The sequence below is a fragment of the Phocoena phocoena genome, chromosome 13 (genome assembly GCF_963924675.1).
Source record: "Phocoena phocoena chromosome 13, mPhoPho1.1, whole genome shotgun sequence".
In the NCBI taxonomy this organism is placed as follows: Eukaryota; Metazoa; Chordata; class Mammalia; order Artiodactyla; family Phocoenidae; genus Phocoena; species Phocoena phocoena.
In genome coordinates, this window is record NC_089231.1 from 56,360,748 (window position 1) to 56,381,928 (window position 21,181).

The 21,181-nt window shown below is 40.3% G+C and overlaps 1 protein-coding gene across 1 annotated transcript; it reads right to left on the bottom strand.

The window, feature by feature from the left end:
• Positions 1-2,210: 2,210 nt before the first annotated feature.
• LOC136132480 (PX domain-containing protein kinase-like protein) lies at positions 2,211-3,812 on the bottom strand. The gene is given in 5 exon segments (XM_065889395.1): positions 2,211-2,892; positions 2,894-3,203; positions 3,206-3,522; positions 3,524-3,618; positions 3,714-3,812. Coding segments are annotated over 5 exon segments (1,503 nt in total).
• Positions 3,813-21,181: the final 17,369 nt, after the last annotated feature.

Below are 21,181 nucleotides of genomic sequence, written 5' to 3' on the forward strand. Positions count from 1 at the left end.
TTTACGTGGTTAGTGAGCATCTCTATGCCTATGTCTACGGTAATGGTTGTTCTGACGCGCTACGCTGTTTCATCATCCTGGTCGCATCACCAGCCACGCGTGTTAACGCTCGAATCTTCAGCAGTGAAATCTCCGCGGTTCGGGGATCTGCTGACGTCTTTTCCCACTGCCAGGACCCTATCTAATGCCCCCCTCTCCAGTCTGGGAAGAATCCCACTGCGGTCCCGAGTGTCCTGGATGCTGACACAGGCCAGTAGAACATGGCTGCTCTTCAGAAGTGTCCCTTCGTGATCACCGGGCCTTGAGACAGTACGAAACACCTCTTCTTCCTTTCCTTCCCCAACAGGGTATTAGCAATGATTCCTTTTTTTTTTTAATTGAAGTATAGTTGATTTATAATGTGTTAATTTCTGCTGTACAGCAAAATGACTCATTTTTATATATATATATATATATATATATATATATACATACATTCTTTTTCATATTTTCCATTATGGTTTATCTCAGGATACTGAATCTAGTTCCCTGTGCTATACAGTAGGACTTTGTTGTTTATCTATTTTACATATAATAGTTGGCATCTGCTAATCCCAAACTCCCAATCCTTCCCTCTCCCACCCCCCTCCCCCTTGGCAACCAGAAGTCTATTCTCTATTGTCTGTGATTCTGTTTCTGTTTCATAGATAGGTTCATTTGTGTCATATTTTAGATTCCACAAATAAGTGATATCATATATTTGTCTTTGTCTTTCTGACTGACTTCACTTAGTATAATAATCTCTAGTTGCATCCATGTTGCTGCAAATGGCATTATTTCATTTTTTTATAGCTGAGTAATATTCCTTTGTGTATATATGCCACATCTTCTTTATCCATTCATCTGTCGATGGACATTTAGGTTGTTCCCCTGTCTTGGCTATTGTGAATAGTGCTGCTATGAACACAGGGGTGCATATATCTTTTAGAATTATAGTTTTGTCTGGATATATGCCGAGGAGTGGGATTGCTGGATCATACGGCAACTCTATTTTTAGTTTTCTGAGGAACCTCCATACTGTTTTCCACGGTGGCTGCACCAACTTACATTCTCACCAACAGGGTATGAGGGTTCCCTTTTCTCCACATTTGTTATTTGTAGACTTTTTTTTTTGGTGACATGATTTTAATAAAAAATACAGCTGAACATTTATCACAGATTCTGTGAAACTATACACAATGACATTCTCTCTGCATAGTAACCGACACTGATGTGTGTAACTTGAATTTTTAGGTGGATTATTTATAATCCTTTGAAGTGCAGTTTGTTTAAGGGTTTAAGCCAATCACAGGATAAAGGATCTTTCTAATAAATGAGTAACAGTAAAAAGATGATATATTTGGATAAACCTTTCAAAAATCAGAACTCATTTTGCCAAATGTACTTGTGTTGTAATAATACCCTCCCCGGCAAACCCCAAACTTGACTTAACTGCGGAGGATTAAAAAGATCCTCTAAAGAGCTTTTTCTGATGTTAACGTTTGTCTGTTCGATACATACTAACTAAAGCGAACTAAGAGTCTAGAGTAGTTCCTTTAGCCCTGAGTTCTATAACCACAATGGAGTTCCTGTTTGAACTTAAGAGACTGTTATGAACTTTCCCCGTTCTATCTGAGGGGAAAATGAAGAACTCAGTTGCTTCTCTGACTCTCAGCGCGGCATAACTGTGCTTTGGGCTACAGTGTTAATGTCTAGGATGAAATTAAGGTAGCAAGAATGGGTGTCATCTAAGAAATAACCAGAAAATGCTTTAGAATAGAGAAATGAACTCTGAGAGGAACATTTCTAGGAGCTGTCTGACAGGACAGGAGGGACTGCAACACGAAGGCCATTCACCGCTGTGACTGTATGTTGTCTGTTTTTGTTTTTTGTCCATTTCCTTCTGTTGGTGGAAATAACTGATTCCAATTATTTCCTGCTGCCACCAAAAGATGACGAACAAGATTCCTTTTCAACAGTAACAAAGGAGCAAGATATTTCTTAAGGCAGCAATGCCAGCCTGGCTTTACTCTACTTGAAGACTATTTCCCTCTTGAAAAGCCTCTTACGTGAGCATCTGCAAAGTCGTATGTTGCTGTACTGGCTCAGCAATTATTCATCCAGATACTTTAGGGGTTGGAGGTGGAAGGAAAATAAAAAGGACTTTTCCCTCCAGGTGTACACACAAAGCTTTAGCCGATCCTAGGAGTGCTATGATCACAGGTTTCGGTTTTCCTCAAAGTTCCTCTTCGGTAATTCTGGATGGAGCTGATTAAGGCCCCTTGGCTCACGCCATTCACAGCCTGGGGCAGAAGCTGTGTGGGTGCCTCTGTGCTCTCAGGAGGCAACGGAGCTGCTGGTGGCAGAGGAGGAGGTAATGCGGGCATCCCTGCCGTAGAGGGTGGAGTCGGTGATGATGGGGATGTGAGAGGCGAGCTGGCCCCAGATCCTGCTGAATTATTGGAGTTGCTGTATTTTGCTGAAGGCTCTTCACTGATTTCAACAGCAGATCGTTTTGACTTCTTTCTAGCTATAATCTCCCTCTGTTTTCTTTCTTCTTCAGATCCATGGTGAGGCTGAGCTCTCAGCAGTCTTTGATGCTGGTGGACCTGTTTCTGTTCGTCAGTTAGCCTCTTTTCTGTACATTCTTCGGCAAAGCTCAATGCCTCTCTTAACTTTGTGGGGATCTTAAACCGTGGCTTTTCCAAGGTAGTTATCAGAACATCACTGAATAATGGCATCTGTAAGAGCCAGGAAATGGTGGACCCGTCATCTTTACAGGCTTCACAAGACAGCGTAGACTCCAACATGGCCACCACAGCCATAGACAGTGCAGGAGAGGAGAAGTCTACAGGCACTGAGTCTGGTGGTCGTCATCTCATCCAGTAAGTGGCCGAAGCAGTGGACGTCCACACTCTCCAATGTACTGATTTTCCTGAATTGTGAGAAATAAGATTGGGAGAAAGAAGGAAGGCCCAACAAGGAATTCTCAAGGTCCAGCAGCCAGCAAGTGTCCCCTTCCAGCATCACGCTGGAAGCATGAAGGTGCCCATAAGGGAATCCCTTGTCATGGAGAAACTTTAGTACCTCTAATATTTGTCGCCTGTATGTTTTTATTTGCTGGAGTTCAAAGCCTTGAATCTTCTTAGGCTTGCGGTAGTCCCTTAGGAATGGGTCTTTTGGTTGATCAAGTCCTTCAAAGTTGCTTTTTCATTAAACATTCTAATTAGCAATGCTGAGGATTTGTCAGGACCAAGGTCAGCCCAGCTTAACACTAGCCGCTCCTTTGGCTGATTTTTACTCTTCATCAAGAAATACTTCTTTCTTTTCCTCCAACCTGTGTATTTCAGTGGTTCCACCACCTCCCACTTTGGTTCCGATTGGAAGAACGTGGAAACCTGTTGTAAGGCAATCTCAGTATAGTTTGCAGAATAGTTGTTTGGATCTAAAAACATCTTAACCAGCTCACAATTAGACAAGATATGATTTGTGGTGATAATGTTGATAGTTCTGAAGACCTTTCTGCTTCTCAGCTATGAATTCACGATCCATGTTACCAATCAGTTTTTTGGGAGGAAGAGGTAGACTTAGGCCTGCAATCTGTTGTTCAGCAAATCAAAGTCACTGTATCTCCTAACAATCTGTCAGCTATTTTCTACAGAAATTCCTCTTTGTACCCAAATGATATATTCCACGTGGGACGGCAGGCTCTGGCTCACCTCGATGGCTGCTGTCAGCGGCACCGTGTTGTCCAGCAGGACCTTGCTGGCCGGTGGCTTCTCCATGGAGGCCATCCCGGAATGCCCATCCACCAACGCCTCGGGACCAGGGCCAGGTCCAGAGGCACGGACTCCCATCACTTGCCGGGATCTGCTGCCACTGCCCAGACTTTTTAATGATGGCCATTCTAGCTGGTCTGAGGTGATATCTCGTTCTAATTTTGATTTGCATTTCTCTAATAATTAGCACTGTTGAGCATCTTTTCAGGTGCCTATTGGCCATCTGTATTTCCTCTTTGGAGAAATGTCCATTTAGGTCTTCTGCCCATTTTTCTATTGGATTGTTTGCTTTTTTTGTTGTTGAATTGTATGAGCTGTTTGTGTATTTTGGAGATTAAGCCCTTGTTGGTTGCATCATTTACGAATATTTTCTCCCATTCTGTAGGTTGGGTTTTCATTTAGTTCATGGTTTCCTTTGGTGTGAGCACTGATTCTTAATGAGGGTGGTAGAGGATGAGGCTTAGAGAAGTTTGACCCCAGTGGGAAGATAGAAAGATGAGGAAATACACTGGAAGCATTCAGTAGTTGGGACAGAAAGCTTCCCAAGGGATTCTATTAGGCATCTGTTAGGGTTGTGTTTGGAGTCTCTACCCTGGGTGGTCGAGAGAGAGAGAGGATGCCCTAAGAATTAGCCCTCGGTCCAGACGCCTGGGGCAGAGAAATGGGAAGATGACTCTTTTTTTTTTTTTTTACATATTTATTGGAGTATAATTGCTTTACAATGGTGTATTAGTTTCTGCTTTATAACAAAGTGAATCAGTTATACATATACATACGTTCTCATATCTTTTCCCTCTTACGTCTCCCACCCTCCCACCCTCCCTATCCCACCCCTCCAGGCAGTCACAAAGCACCGAGCTGATCTCCCTGTGCTATGTGGCTGCTTCCCACTAGCTATCTACCTTATGTTTGGTAGTGTATATATGTCCATGCCTCTCTCTTGCTTTGTCACAGCTCACCCTTCCACCTCCCCATATCCTCAAGTCCATTCTCTAGTTAGGTCTGTGTCTTTACTCCTGTCTTACCCCTAGGTTCTTCATGACATTTTTTTTTCTTAAATTCCATATATATGTGTTAGCATACGGTATTTGTCTTTCTCTTTCTGACTTACTTCACTCTGTATGACAGTCTCTAGGTCTACCCACCTCATTACAAATAGCTCTATTTTGTTTCTTTTTATGGCTGAGTAATATTCCATTGTATATATGTGCCACATCTTCTTTATCCATTCATCCGATGATGGGCACTTAGGTTGTTTCCATCTCTGGGCTATTGTAAACAGAGCTGCAATGAACATTTTGGTACATGACTCTTTTTGAATTATGGTTTTCTCAGGTGATATGCCCAGCAGTGGGATTGCTAGGTCATATAGTAGTTCTATTTGTAGATTTTTAAGGAACCTTCATACTGTTCTCCATAGTGGCTGTACCACTTCACATTCCTACCAGCAGTGCAAGAGGGTTCCCTTTTCTCCATACCCTCTCCAGCACTGTTTCTAGATTTTTTGATGATGGCCATTCTGACTGGTGTGAGATGATATCTCATAGTAGTTTTGATTTGCATTTCTCTAATGATTAATGATGCTGAGCATTCTTTCATGTGTTTGTTGGCAGTCTGTATATCTTCTTTGAAGAAATGTCTATTTAGGTCTTCTGCCCATTTTTGGATTGGGTTGTTTGTTTTTTATTGAGCTGTATGAGCTGCTTATAAATTTTGGAGATTAATCCTTTGTCAGTAGCTTCATTTGCAAATATTTTCTCCCATTCTGAGGGTTGTCTTTTGGTCTTGTTTATGGTTTCCTTTGCTGTGCAAAAGCTTTGAAGTTTCATTAGGTCCCATTTGTTTATTTTTGTTTTCATTTCCATTTCTCTAGGAGGTGGGTCAAAAAGGATCTTGCTGTGATTTATGTCATAGAGTGTTCTGCTTATGTTTTCCTCTAAGAGTTTGACAGTTTCTGGTCTTACATTTAGGTCTTTAATCCATTTTGAGCTATTTTTGTGTATGGTGTTAGGGAGTGATCTAATCTCATACTTTTACATGTACCTGTCCAGTTTTCCCAGCACCACTTATTGAAGAGGCTGTCCTTTCTCCACTGTACATTCCTGCCTCCTTTATCAAAGATAAGGTGACCATATGTACGTGGGTTTATCTCTGGGCTTTCTATCCTGTTCCATTGATCTATCTGTTTTTGTGCCAGTACCATACTGTCTTGATTACTGTAGCTTTGTAGTATAGTCTGAAGTCAGGGAGCCTGATTCCTCCAGCTCTGTTTTTCTTTCTCAAGATTGCTTTGGCTATTCGGGGTCTTTTGTGTTTCCATACAAATTGTGAAATTTTTTGTTCTAGTTCTGTGAAAAATGCCAGTGGTAGTTTGATAGGGATTGCATTGAATCTGTAGATTGCTTTGGGTAGTAGAGTCATTTTCACAATGTTGATTCTTCCAATCCAAGAACATGGTGTATCTCTCCATCTATTTGTATCCTCTTTAATTTCTTTCATCAGTGTCTTATAATTTTCTGCATACAGGTCTTTTGTCTCTTTAGGTAGGTTTATTCCTAGATATTTTATTCTTTTTGTTGCAATGGTATATTTGAGTGATTTCTTGATTTCACTTTCAGCTTGTTCATCATTAGTGTATAGGAATGCCAGGGATTTCTGTGCATGTATTTTGTATCCTGCTACTTTACCAAATTCACTGATTAGCTCTAGTAGTTTTCTGGTGGCATCTTTAGGATTCTCTATGTATAGTATCATGTCATCTGCAAACAGTGACAGCTCTACTTCTTCTTTTCCGATTTGGATTCCTTTTATTTCCTTTTCTTCTCTGATTGCTGTGGCTAAAACTTCCAAAACTATGTTGAATAAGAGTGGTGAGAGTGGGCAACCTTGTCTTGTTCCTGACCTCAGTGGAAATGCTTTCAGGTTTTCACCATTGAGGATGAGGTTGGCTGTGGGTTTGTCATATATGGCCTTTATTATGTTGAGGAAAGTTCCCCCTATGCCTACTTTCTGTAGGGTCTTTATCATACATGGGTGTTGAATTTTGTCAAAAGCTTTCTCTGCATCTATTGAGATGATCATATGTTTTTTCTCCTTCAGTTTGTTAATATGGTGTATCATGTTGATTGATTTGCATATATTGAAGAATCCTTACCTTCCTGGAATAAACCCCACTTGATCATGGTGTATGATCCTATTAATGTGCTGTTGGATTCTGTTTGCTAGTATTTTGTTGAGGAATTTTGCATCTATGAGCATCAGTGATATTGGCCTGTAGTTTTCTTTCCTTGTAACATCCTTGTCTGGTTTTGGTATCAAGGTGATGGTGGCCTTGTAGAATGAGTTTGGGAGTGTTCCTCCCTCTGCTATACTTTGGAAGAGTTTGAGAAAGATAGATGTTAGCTCTTCTCTAAATGTTTGATAGAATTTGCCTGTGAAGCCATCTGGTCCTGGGCTTTTGTTTGTTGGAAGATTTCTAATCACAGTTTCAATTTCAGTGCTTGTGATTGGTCTGTTCATATTTTCTGTTTGTCCATTTCTTCCAGGTTGTCCATTTTATTGGCATAGAGTTGCTTGTAGTAATCTCTCATCATCTTTTGTATTTCTGCAGTGTCAGTTGTTACTTCTCCTTTTTAGTTTCTAATTCTATTGATTTGAGTCTTCTCCCTTTTTTTCTTGATGAGTCTGGCTAACGGTTTATCAGTTTTGTTTATCTTCTCAAAGAAACAGCTTTTAGTTTTATTGATCTTTTCTATTGTTTCCTTCATTTCTTTTTCATTTATTTCTGATCTGATTTTTATGATTTCTTTCCTTCTGCTAACTGTGGGGTTTTTTTGTTCTTCTTTCTCCAACTGCTTTAGGTGCAAGGTTAGGTTGTTTATTTGAGATGTTTCCTGTTTCTTAAGGTAGGATTGTATTGCTATAAACTTCCCTCTTAGAACTGCTTTTGCTGCATCCTATAGCTTTTGGGTCGTCGTGCCTCCATTGTCATTTGTTTCTAGTCATTTTTAAATTTCCCCTTTGATTTCTTCAGTGATCACTTCGTTATTAAGTAGTGTATTGTTTAGCCTCCATGTGTTTGTATTTTTTACAGATCTTTTCCTGTAATTGATACCTAGTCTCACAGCGTTGTGGTCGGAAAAGATACGTGATACAATTTCAATTTTCTCAAATTTGCCAAGGCTTGATTTGTGACCCAAGATATGATCTATCCTGGAGAAAGTTCCATGAGCACTTGAGAAAAATGTGTATTCTGTTGTTTTTGGATGGAATGTCCTATAAATATCAATTAAGTCCATCTTGTTTAATATCATTTAAAGCTTGTGTTTCCTTATTGATTTTCATTTTGGATGATCTGTCCTTTGGTGAAAGTGGGGTGTTAAAGTCCCCTACTATGAATGTTTTACTGTCGATTTCCCCTTTTATGGCTGTTAGTATTTGCCTTATGTATTGAGGTGCTCCTATGTTGGGCGCATAAATATTTACAATTGTTATATCTTCTTGGATCGATCCCTTGATCATTATGTAGTGTCCTTCTTTGTCTCTTCTAATAGTCTTTATTTTAAAGTCTATTTTGTCTGATATGAGAATTGCTACTCCAGCTTTCTTTGGGTTTCCATTTGCATGGAATATCTTTTTCCATCCCCTTACTTTCAGTCTGTATGTGTCTCTAGGTCTGAAGTGGGTCTCTTTTAGACAGCATATATATGGGTCTTGACAATGACTCTTAAGAGATAGAAGAAAAAAAAAGAAGAAAGTAGCCCAAGGATCTAATTTCTTTGGGGGTACATTTTCTTCTTGTTCAGGCAGGTTAAGATTGGAAGCAGATTTATCTTCAGGGCATTTAAGTTATCCCTGCTTAATGTTCAGCTTAGAAACTCTTTCAACTTGAAAAAAAATATTTCATTTTACACATATTGACACAAACAGGCATCAAATGTGAACGTTTGAAACACATGACATTTTGTGTGAATGTGTTTCTATCAAAGACAAACTGATGGTATCAAATCTGTTGCTGTATTAATAGAGCAGAGAAGAAGAGAGGCAAAGAGGTTGGAGAGAGGGATGTCATAGATACAGAGAAAATTCCCAACAGGAGGACAGGGACCAGCCAGCAGACACTGGAATGGGTCATTAGCTCTGCCAGTTTCATCAATGCTTTCATTTTCATTTGTTCACAGTTAAAGGGTGTGTGGGTGCGTCCGTGTTCTGCGTGGGTGTGTCTGTGTTCGGTGTGGGTGCCGGTGCTGGCACAGCCTCAGGCTCTGGGAAGGAAGTCCAGCAAGGACTGGGTAACAGGGTCTAAAGGTGCAGAAGTTCAAAGAACTGACAGCCTGATTGGAGTCCTGGCGGATGATTTAACAGCTTAAGAGCACTGAATATTCTGGATGAATTTTGAGAAATCCACAGAAATTTCAGGGAATTTAACTTAAGGTCATATCATAATTAAAGAATTCTTATATGTGGCTCAAGTGGTATGGTTCAAATAAGTAGACTTGTCTGCCTTAAGCAAGATTTGTCACATTGACTTCGGAGAGAGAGGCAGCTTTCTATTTCTGAGCCACTTATGTGTTCTCTGGTTCAGATGCTGTTTCTTTCATCATTAAAGAAGGATCAATGGACTTGAGGTAATTGAAACTCTATTTTCCTCTCCATGGTATTAATAATTTTTGAATCTTTTTGTCTTGTTTCCTGGGTATTCATGGATGGAGCAGGTAGGTTAATAGTGAAAAGCTAGGAGGACTTCCCTCCTCCTCAGTAACCCCTTTTTCCCTTCTAGCCTTGTAAGCCTGTTCTTCACAGAAGGTAACGTGAATATTCTCCAGTCCTGCCCTCAGCCAATGTTAATGTTCTGTTGTTAGCCCTGAAATATACATCAGTTAGATTACCAGAATACTCACTGATCCCTACTGTGAAAAAAAAACAAAAGAAAGGTAAACCATATGAGTCAGAAAAGGAAAAAGAGTGAGTCACTAAAAGGAAGGTGTTTCTGTTCTATGAATTTTGGCTACACAGTATAGGACAACCAGCGTGGGAAAGATTTTCAGCTTTCATCAAAATAACCTACATAAAATCACTAAGAGATCAAGCTGGAAATAATGGGGCATATTTTTAAAGTTAAAACGTTAGCGTTGAGCTTGGATAAGTGGAAGGTGGCCGTGATTTCTGACGGTGCATTAACCTTTTGCCTCAGGCATTTCTTTCTGTATTATGGTTCCAAAAAAGTCAAGAGTCTGCTCAACAGACTCTTTGGGTCTCTAACTGCCCAAGCAATCGGGTGTGTGTGCGTGCGCACACATGCTTGTTGTTGGGTGGGGTGTGCTGGACTGTGGAGGCATAGTGGGAAGCTGGCAGGGGGCTTTGAAATATAGACAGACATTCCCTACAACCTTAATCCTTCCTTACTTCGGAATATCTGCGGTTCACGGGCTCCATTCTTCCCACCTTGCTCCTCCATAGTGACTTACTGTTCTTAGCATCTTTGTCATTCAATCAGGATTTCTCTAGAGCAGATACCAGACCCTCTAGTGGCACTCAGTGGATCCCAGGGTAGATTTTGCCTGTTAGAAACATTATGCATATTTTAGTTCCCTAGTCAAATACAAACGAAACAGGAGGGAGTGATGGAAACTTACAGAAACTTAGGAGCCCGATGGCTTCCTTTTGTACACTGGCTTGTCAAACATTTGAACCTGTATCATCATGTCTGTTTGCTTAAACCTAAGTCTAAAATTGGATTCAGGTTTTTCCTCTAAACGTTTATTCTTCTGAGTTATGTTTTGGTGATACCATATTCCACAATCCCTCAGTTTTCCTGGGTTTTGTTCCCCATGTATTTACTTGATTCAGTCATTTATTCAACAAATACCTACTCCATTCTCATGCTGTGAGTCAAGATACTGGGTACTCTGGGTGGGGCAGTGAACACTGGCATGTTCTCAAGAGGGTATGATGCAGCCGACTTCTGTCTGCCTACTCTCTCCCTTCTGTCCATGCCTCCATGACTATCAGTGTATCTTTGTGTCTCGTTTCTTCCTTGTCATCCCTGCTTGGCCACTCGGACGGGGATCCCCCTCCGTCATGCCTGGTCCACAGCAATCCACTGCTCACTGTCTTCTCTAAAACTCAGAGCATCCATAATCCAGTTCCTAATATCTGATCGGTTCCAATAGTTCTCAAACCTAGTTGTGCATCAAGTTCTATTGGTCATTTGTTTTCAACACAGATGTCCAGGAAGCACCTGGAAAGTAGGTGAGTCAGTCAAGTTCCCCTTGGAGCTGATGTGGAGCCAGCTTGGAACAGACGTACTCTCTTACTTGTCACCTACTAAACCTTCACCTTGTGCAGGCTAAACATCTAAAATCACCATTCTTCAAAAATGTCACACACACCCCTGCCTCTGGCTCTTCATTCTACTCTGAAGCTAATGTTTCTCCTCTTATCAGAGCCCTAACTTCTTGCTCCAAGTCCTAACGGCAAATGCCATGCCATATTCATCTTTGACTTTCCCAACAATTAAGAATTGTTTATAGAATGTGAAGGGTGGCAGAATATGCCACCCTAAAATATGCCTCATTGGTGTAAGGCTAACTTCAAGCTAAAAATGCAAATGCAGGAAAAGGTCTTCTCTGAACTCCCCGACATACAGAGATCCTCCCAAAGGAACTCAACTCTCATCCATCCCTTCCTGGGAGTTTCATCACCCAGGGAAGACTGACTCTTAACGTAGAAGAGGACACTAGAAGTCCCCATCACAGCCAGACAAGCTCTGTCACAACCATCATGTCTCCCGTCTACCCTTCCAAGGCCCCATCCATCTTTCCTAAAAATCATTCACTCTCCTTGAAGTGGCCTACATCCCCCTTCCACTTCCCCTATTAAGACAGTATGGTATATAAATGCTCAAATCTCACATCTCTTTTGGGTATTCACTTTTTTTCCCCCTGTGATGCCCCCCATGGATGTAACATTAAAAGTTAGTACATTTGTGCTCTATTTACAATAGCCAGGACATGGAAGCAACCTAAGTGTCCCATCAACAGATGAATGGATAAAGAAGATGTGGCACGTGTATACGATGGAATATTACTCAGCCATAAAAAGAAACGAAATTGAGTTATTTGTAGTGAGGTGGATGGACCTAGAGTCTGTCAATGAAGTAAGTCAGAAAGAGAAAAATACTGTATGCTAACACATATATATGGAATCTAAAAAAAAAAACAAAACAAAAAGGTCATGAAGAGCCTAGGGGCAAGACGGGAATAAAGACACAGACGTACTAGACAATGGACCTGAGGATATGGGGAGGGGGAAGGGTACGCTGGGAAAAAGTGAGAGTGGCATGGACATATATACACTACCAAACGTAAAATAGCTAGTGGGAAGCAGCCGCACAGCACAGAGAGATCAGCTCGGTGCTTTGTGACCACCTAGAGAGGTGGGATAGGGAGGGTGGGAGGTAGGGAGATGCAAGGGGGAAGAGATATGGGGACATATGTATAACTGATTCACTTTGTTATAAAGCAGAAACTAACACACCATTGTAAAGCAATTATACTCCCATAAAGATGTTTTTTTAAAAAAAAAGTTAGTGCATTTGTATACTTTTTCTCCTGTTAGTCTGTGTTGTTAGTTTACTTTGTAGACCCAGCTATTGAACCTGGGAGAGTAGAGGGAAAGTCTTTCTTGCCTACACATGCATGACTCAGCTTTGATCCCCACCCCCCATATTTAAGTCTTCTTACTTCAGGTTTTAAGTCTTCAGCAGCCTCTTTTTTAAAAAAAAAATTATTTTTTAATAAATTTATTTATTTATGGCTGAATTGGGTCTTTGTTGCTGTGCGCGGGCTTTCTCTAGTTGCGTTGAGCAGGGGCTACTCTTTGTTGGGGTGCGCGGGCTTCTCATTGCAGTGTCTTCTCTTGTTGCGGAGCACGGGCTCTAGGTGCATGGGCTTCAGTAGTGGCTCGCAGGCTCTAGAGCGCAGGCTCAGTAGTTGTGGCTTAGCTGCTCCACGGCATGTGGAATCTTCTTGGACCAGGCCTCAAACCCATGTCCTCTGCACTGGCAGACAGATTCTTAACCACTGTGCCACCAGGGAAGTCCAAAATTTTTTTTTTTTTCGCGATACGCAGGCCTCTCACTGTTGTGGCCTCTCCTGTTGCAGAGCAACAGGCTCCGGACGCGCAGGCTCAGCGGTCATGGCTCATGGGCCCAGCTGCTCCGTGGCATGTGGGATCCTCCCGGACCAGGGCACGAACCCATGTCCCCTGCATCGGCAGGTGGACTCTCAACCACTGTGCCACCAGGGAAGCCCCAGTCCAAAATTTTTATTTTATATTGGGGTAAAGTTGATTAACAATGTTGTGTTAGTTTCAGATTACAGCAAAGTGATTCAGTTATACATATACATGTCTCTATTCTTCTTTAAATTCTCTTCCCATTTAGGTTATTACAGAATACTGACCAGAGTTCCATGTGCTACAGAGTAGGTCCTTGTTGGTTATCTATTTTATATATAGCAGTGCGTATATATTAATCTCAATCTCATAATTTATCCCTCCCCCCAACCTTTCCCCTTTGGTAACCATACCTTTGTTTTCTAAGTCTGTGCGTCTGCTTCTGTTTTGTAAATAAGTTCATTTGTATCTTTTTAAGATTTCACATAAGCGATATCATATGACATTTGTCTTTCTCTGATTTACTTCAGTTAGTATGATAATCTCCAGGTCCATCCATATTGCTGCAAATGGCATTATTTCATTCTTTTTTATGGCTGAGTAATATTCCACTGTATACACATACCCCGTCTTCTTTATCCATTCCTCTGTCGATGGACATTTAGGTTGCTTCCATGTCTTGGCTACTGTAAGTAGGCTGCAGTGAACACTGGGATGCATGTATCCTTTCGAACCATGATCTGCTCCAGATTTATGCCCAGGAGTGGGATTGCTGGATAACATGTTAGCTCTGTTTTTAGTTTTTTAAGGAACCTCCATATTGTTCTCTGTAGTGGCTGTACTGATTTACATTCCTGCCAACAGTGTAGGAGAGTTCCCTTTTCTCCGCACCCTCTCCAGCATTTATTGTTTGTAGATTTTTTTGATGATGGCCATTCTGACTGGTGTGAGGTGATACCGCATTTCAGTTCTGATTTGCATTTCTCTAATAATTGTGATGTTCAGCATCTTTTCATGTGCCTCTTGGCCATCTGTATGTCTTCTTTGGAGAAATGTCTATTTAGGTCTTCTTCCCATTTTCTGATTGGGTTGCTTGTTTTCGTTTTGATATTTTATTTTTATTTATTTTTTTGCGGTACGCGGGCCTCTCACTGTTGTGGCCTCTCCCGTTGCGGAGCACAGGCTCTGGACGCGCAGGCCCAGCGGCCATGGCTCACTGGCCCAGCTGCTCTGCAGCATGTGGGATCTTCCCGGACTGGGGCACGAACCCGTGTCCCCTGCATCGGCAGGCGGACTCTCAACCACTGCGCCAGCAGGGAAGCCCTCGTTTTGATATTGAGCTGCATGAGCTGTTTGTAGATTTTGAAGATTAATCCCATCGGTAGGATCATTTGCAAATATTTTTCTCCCATTCTGTGGGTTGTGTTTTAGTTTTGTTTATGGTTTCCTTTGCTGTTCAAAAGCTTTTCAGTTTAATTACGTCCCACTTGTTTATTTGTATTTCCATTACTCTAGGAGATGGATCAAAAGGGACATTGCTGTGATTTATGTCAAAGAATGGTCTTCCTATGTTTTCATCTAAGTAGAGATTTGCTGTAGAGTCTGTTATGTGGCAGCTGCATGGCCTGGAGGGGAGGATGGCAGCCTGCAGCCTCCAGCCCCCACACTGTGGTCCTGCCCCTCTACCCCCACTATTTCACCACATTCTTCTCTTCTCAGTCTCTCTTCCTTCTCCTGCCAGAGTTAATTTTTCTAAAACAATTGTATCATGACAGGACTCACCCCCACCCCAGAAGAAGCCTGTGATGTTGTCCAGTGATTACAGATAAAGAACAATTCTAAGGTGATGCCCAAGGCCTCTTAAAATCTGGATCCCATCTTTTGTTTCAGTATCATCTCTGTCATTTCTTCACAAGCAAAAGATGCTCCCATTATTTAGGTACTGCTCTCAGGATGCACCTTGTGTCTGTCACATCCATATGCCCTTATGGTACTGCTCCTTTTAGAACGCCTTGGCCCCTATCTTCATCTGGAGAAACCTCACTCACCTTAGGGCTGGTTCACAGGGCTGGTTCACATGTAATCTGTGAACAATGCCTTCCCTGAGCTTCTAGACAGCAGACAATTATTCACTCCTCTCTGCATCTGTAGTCCTTTGTACTTACCTCTTATTGACTGCGCTGGCATTCCTGCGTGCCTTGGTCTTTTCTGCTAGACCGCGGGAGCCTAGAGGCCAAGAAATGCATTGATTCCACAGATCGTTTTGAATAGTATGAACATTTTAACAACATTAATTCTTTCAATCCATGAGCACCTATTTATTTTTGTCTTCGAGTTCTTGCATCAAGATCTTATAATTTTCAGTGTACAGGTCTTTTACCTCCTTGGTTAAATTTATTCTTAGGTAAATGTAAATGGCATTGTATCCTTACTTTCTTACTAGTGTACAGAAATGCAACACATTCTTGTACACTGACTTTGTATCCTGCAACTTTACTGAATTTATTAGTTCTAACAGACTTTTGATAGAGTCTTTAGGGTTTTTTATATGTATTTATTTTTTCTATTGAAATTCATTCTATTTAATTCTTAAATATAGTGTTTTACTACATTAATTGCCCTAGACTATTTATTCTAGAGATTGCATTCCAACCCGATATGTATTGGGTATTTTTTGCCTAATTGTTCTGGCTAGGACTTAAAAACTATGTTAAATGTAAGTGACGAGAGTGGGCATCCTTGTCTTTTCCTGATCTTAGAGAAAAATCTTTCAGCTTTTTTCACTGTTATATTAGCTGTGTGCTTATCATATGTGGCCTTTATTATGTTCATGTATGTTCCCTCTATACCCACTGTGTTGAGAGATTTTATCATAAATGGATATTGAATTGTGTCAAACGCTTTTTCTGTCTCTGTTGAAATGATCATATGATTTTTATCTTTCATTCTGTTAACGTGGTGTATCACATTGATTAATTTGCAGATGTTGACCCATCCTTGCGTTCCAGGAATAAATACCACTTGATCAGTGTATGACCCTTTTAATGTATCTTTTTCTTTTTACTAGTAAATACACGTTTTGTTATTTATTTATTTTTAAACATCTTTATTGGAGTATAATTGCTTTCCATTGTTGTGTTAGTTTCTGCTGTATAACAAAGTGAATCAGCTATACGTATACATCTGTCCCTATATCCCCTCCCTCCCTCTTGCATCTCCCTCCCATGGCTGTAGGTAGTCACAAAGCACTGAGCTGATCTCCCTGTGCTATGCAGCTGCTTCCCACTAGCTATCTATTTTACATTTGGTAGTGTATATATGTCCATGCTACTCTCTCACTTCGTCCCAGCTTAACTTTCCCCCTCCCTGGGTCCTCAAGTCCATTCTCTACATCTGCATCTTTATTCCTGTCAGGCCCTGAGGTTCTTCAGAACCACTTTTTTTTTAGATTCCATATATATGCATTAGCATACGGTATTTGTTTTCCCCTTTCTGACTTACTTCACTCTGTACGACAGTCTCTAGATCCACCTACCTCATGACAAATAACTCCATTTTGTTTCTTTTTATGGCTGAGTAATATTCCATTGTATATATGTGCCACATCTTCTTTATCCATTCATCTGTCGATGGACATTTAGGTTGCTTCCATATCCTGGCTCTTGTAAATAGTGCTGCAATGAACATGGTGGTACATGACTCTTTTTGAATTATGGTTCTCTCAGGGTATATGCCCAGTAGTGGGATTGCTAGGTCGTATGGTAGTTCTATTTTTAGTTTTTTAAGGAACCTCCGTACTGTTCTCCATAGTGGCTGTATCAATTTACATTCTCACCAACAGTGCAAGAGAGTTCCCTTTTCTCCACACCCTCTCCAGCATTATTGTTTGTAGAGTGTTGATGATGGCCATTCTGACCGGTGTCAGGTGATACCTCATTGTAGTTTTGATTTGCATTTCTCTAATGATTAGTGATGTTGAGCATCCTTTCATGTGTTTGTTGGCAGTCTGTATATCTTCTTTGGAGAAATGTCTATTTAGGTCTTCTGCCCATTTTGGGACTGGATTGTTTGTTTTTTTGATATTGAGCTGCATGAGCTGCTTGTATATTTTGGAGATTAATCCTTTGTCATTGCTTCATTTGCAAATATTTTCTCCCATTCTGAGGGTTGTCTTTTAATCTTGTTTATCATTTCCTTTGCTGTACAAAAGCTTTGAAGTTTCATTAGGTCCCATTTGTTTATTTTTGTTTTTATCTTCATTTCTCTAGGCATTGGGTCAAAAAGGATCTTGCTGTGACTTACGTCATAGGGTGTTCTGCCTATGCTTCCCTCTAAGCGTTTTATAGTGCCTGGCCTTACATTTAGGTCTTTAATCCATTTTGAGTTGATTTTTGTGTATGGTGTTAGGAAGTGTTCTAATTTCATTCTCTTAAATGTAGCTGTCCAGTTTTCCCAGCACCACTTATTGAAGAGGTTGTCTTTTCTGCATTGTGTATTCTTGCCTCCTTAATCAAAATAAGGTGACCATATGTGCATGGGTTTATCTCTGGGCTTTTTTTTTTTTTTTGCGGTATGCAGGCCTCTCACTGTCGTGGCCTCTCCTGTTGTGGAGCACAGGCTGCGGACGCGCAGGCCCAGCGGCCATGGCTCACGGGCCTAGCTGCTCTGCAGCATGTGGGATCTTCCTGGACCAGGGCACGAACCCGTGTCCCCTGCATCGGCAGGCGGACTCTCAACCACTGTGCCACCAGGAAAGTCCTATCTCTGGGCTTTCTATCCTGTTCCATTGATCTATGTTTCTGTTTTTGTGCCAGTACCATACTGTCTTGATTACTGTAGCTTTGTAGTATAGTCTGAAGTCAGGGAGCCTGAGTCCTCCAGCTCCGTTTTTTTCTCGAGATTGCCTTGGCTATTCAGGGTCTTTTGTGTTTCCATATAAATTGTGAAATGTTTTGTTGTAGGTCTGTGAAAAATGCCATTGGTAGTTTGATAGGGATTGCACTGAATCTGTAGATGCTTTGGGTAGTAGAGTCATTTTCACAATGTTGATTCTTCCAATCCAAGAACATGGTATATCTCTCCATCTATTTGTATCATCTTTATTTTATCAGTGTCTTATTTTCTGCATACAGGTCTTTTGTCTCCTTAGGTAGGTTTATTCCTATTTTATTCTTTTTTTTGTTGTTGTTGCAGTGGTAAATGGGAGTGTTTCCTTAATTTCTCTTTCAGACTTTTCATCATTAGTGTATAGGAATGCAAGAGATTTCTGTGCATTAATTTTGTTTCTTGCTACTTTACCAAAGTCATTGATTAGCTCTAGTAGTTTTCTGGTAGCATCTTTAGGAAGCTCTATGTATAGTATCATGTTGTCTGCAAACAGTGACAGCTTTACTTCTTCATTCTGATTTTGATACCCCTTATTTCTTTTTCTTCTCTGATTGCTGTGGCTAAAACTTCCAAAACTATGTTGAATAATAGTGGTGAGAGTGGGCAACCTTGTCTTGTTCCTGATCTTAGTGCAAATGGTTTCAGTTTTTCACCATTGAGAACAATGTTGGCTGTGGGTTTGTCATATGTGGCCCGTATTATGTTGAGGTAAGTTCCCTCTTTGCCTATTTTCTGGGGAGTTTTTAAAATCATAAATGGGTGTTGAATTTTGTCAAAAGCTTTTTCTGTCAGATGATCATATTGGTTTTATCCTTCAGTTTGTTAATATGGTGCATCACATTGATTGATTTGTGTATATTGAAGAATCCTTGCATTCCTGGGATAAACCCCACTTGATCATGGTGTATGATCCATTTAATGTGCTGTTGGATTTTGTTTGCTAGTATTTTGTTGAGGATTTTTGCATCTATGTTCGTCAGTGATATTTTTTTGTGGGACATCTTTGTCTGGTTTTGGTATCAGGGTGATGCTGGCCTCGTAGAATGAGTTTGGGAGTGTTCCTCCCTCTGCTATATTTTGGAAGAGTTTGAGAAGAATAGGTGTTAGCTCTTCTCTTAATGTTTGATAGAATTTGCCTGTGAAGCCATCTGGTCCTGGGTTTTTGTTTGTTGGAAGATTTTTAATCACAGTTTCAATTTCAGTGCTTGTGATTGCTCTGTTTTTCTTTCTTCCTGGTTCAGTCTTGGAAGGTTGTGCTTTTCTAAGAATTTGTCCATTTCTTCCAGGTTGTCCATTTCATTGGCATATAGTTGCTTGTGGTAATCTCTCATGATCCTTTCTTTTCCTGCAGTATCAGTTGTTACTTCATTTCTAATTCTGTTGGTTTGAGTCTTCTCCCTTTTTCCTCTTGATGAGTCTGGCTAAAGTTTTATCAATTTTGTTTATTTTCTCAAAAAAACAGCTCTTAGTTTTATTGATCTTTGCTATCATTGCCTTCATTTCTTTTTCATTTATTTCTGATTTGATCTTTGGGGGTTTTTGGTTTTTCTTTCTCTAATTGCTTTAGGTGTAAGGTTAGGTTGTTTCTTTGAGATGTTTCTTGTTTCTTGAGGTAGGATTTTATTGCTATAAACTTCCCTCTTAGACCTGCTTTTGCTGGATCCCATGGGTTTTGTGCCATCGTGTTTTCATTATCATTTGTTTCTAGGTATTTTTTGATTTCCTCTTTGATTTCTTCAGTTATCTCCTGGTTATTTAGTAGTGTATTGTTTAGCCTCCAAGTGTTTGTATTTTTAACAGATTTTTTCCTGTAATTGATATCTAGTCTCATAGTGTTGTGGTCGGAAAAAATACTTGATGTGTTTTCAATTTTCTTAAATTTACCAAGGCTTGAGTTGTGACTCAAGATATGATCTATCCTGGAGAATGTTCCATGAGCACTTGAGAAAAATGTGTATTCTTTTGTTTTTGGATGGAATGTCCTATAAGTATCAATTAAGTCCATCTTGTTTAATGCGTCATTTAAAGCTTGTGTTACCTTATTTATTTTCATTATGGTTGATCTGTCCACTGGTGAAAGTGGGGTGTTAAAGTTCCTTACTATTGTCGTGTTACTGTCAGTTTCCCCTTTTATGGCTGTCAGCATTTGCCTTATGTATTGAGGGGCTCCTATGTTGGGTGCATAAATATTTACAGTTGTTGTATCTTCTTCTTGGATTGATCCCTTGATCATGATGTAGTGTCCTTCTTTGTCTCTTGTAATAGTCTTTAAGTCTATTTTGTCTGATACGAGAATTGCTACTCCAGCTTTCTTTTGATTTCCATTTGCATGGAATATCTTTTTCCATCCCTTCACTTCCAGTCAGTATGTGCCCCTAGGTCTGAAGTGGGTCTCTTGTAGACAGCATATATACAGGTCTTGTTTTTGTATCCATTCAGCCAATCTATGTTTTTGGTTGGAGCATTTAGTCCATTTACATTTAAGGTACTTATCAATATGTATGTTCCTATTCCCATTTTCTTAATTGTTTTGGGGTTGTTATTGTAGGTCTTTTCCTTCTCTTGTGAAGTTCCTTTAGCATTTGTTTAAAGCTGGTTTGCTGGTGCTGAATTCTCTTAGCTTTTGGTTGTCTGTTAAGGTTTTAATTTCCCCGTTGAATCTGAATGAGATCCTTGCTGGGTAATCTTGGTTGTAGGTTTTTCCCTTTCATCACTTTAAATATGTCCTGCCACTCCCTTCTGGCTTGCAGAGTTTCTGCTGAAAGATCAGCTGTTAACCTTATGGGGATTCCCTTGTATGTTATTTGTTGCTTTTCCCTAGCTGCTTTTAATATTTTTCTTTGTATTTAATTTTTGCTAGTTTGATTGATAATGTGTGTTGGCATGTTTCTCCTTGGATTTATCCTGTATGGGACTCCCTGTGCTTCCCGGACTTGATTTCCTTTCCCATATTAGAGGAGTTTTCAACTATAATCTCTTCAAAAATTTCCTCAGTCCCATTTTTTCCCTCTTCTTCTTCTGGGACCCCTATAATTCGAATGTTTGTGTGTTTAATGTTGTCCCCGAGGTCTCTGAGACTGTCCTCAATTCTTTTCATTCTTTTTTCTTTATTCTGCTCTGCAGTAGTTATTTCCACTATTTTATCTTCCAGGTCACTTATCTGTTCTTCTGCTATTGATTCCTCCTAGAGAACTGTTCATTTCATTTATTGCGTTGTTAATTATTGTTTGTTGGCTCTTTAGTTCTTATAGGTCCTTGTTAAATGTTTCTTGTATTTTCTCCATTCTATTTCCTAAGATTTTGGATCATCTTTACTCTCA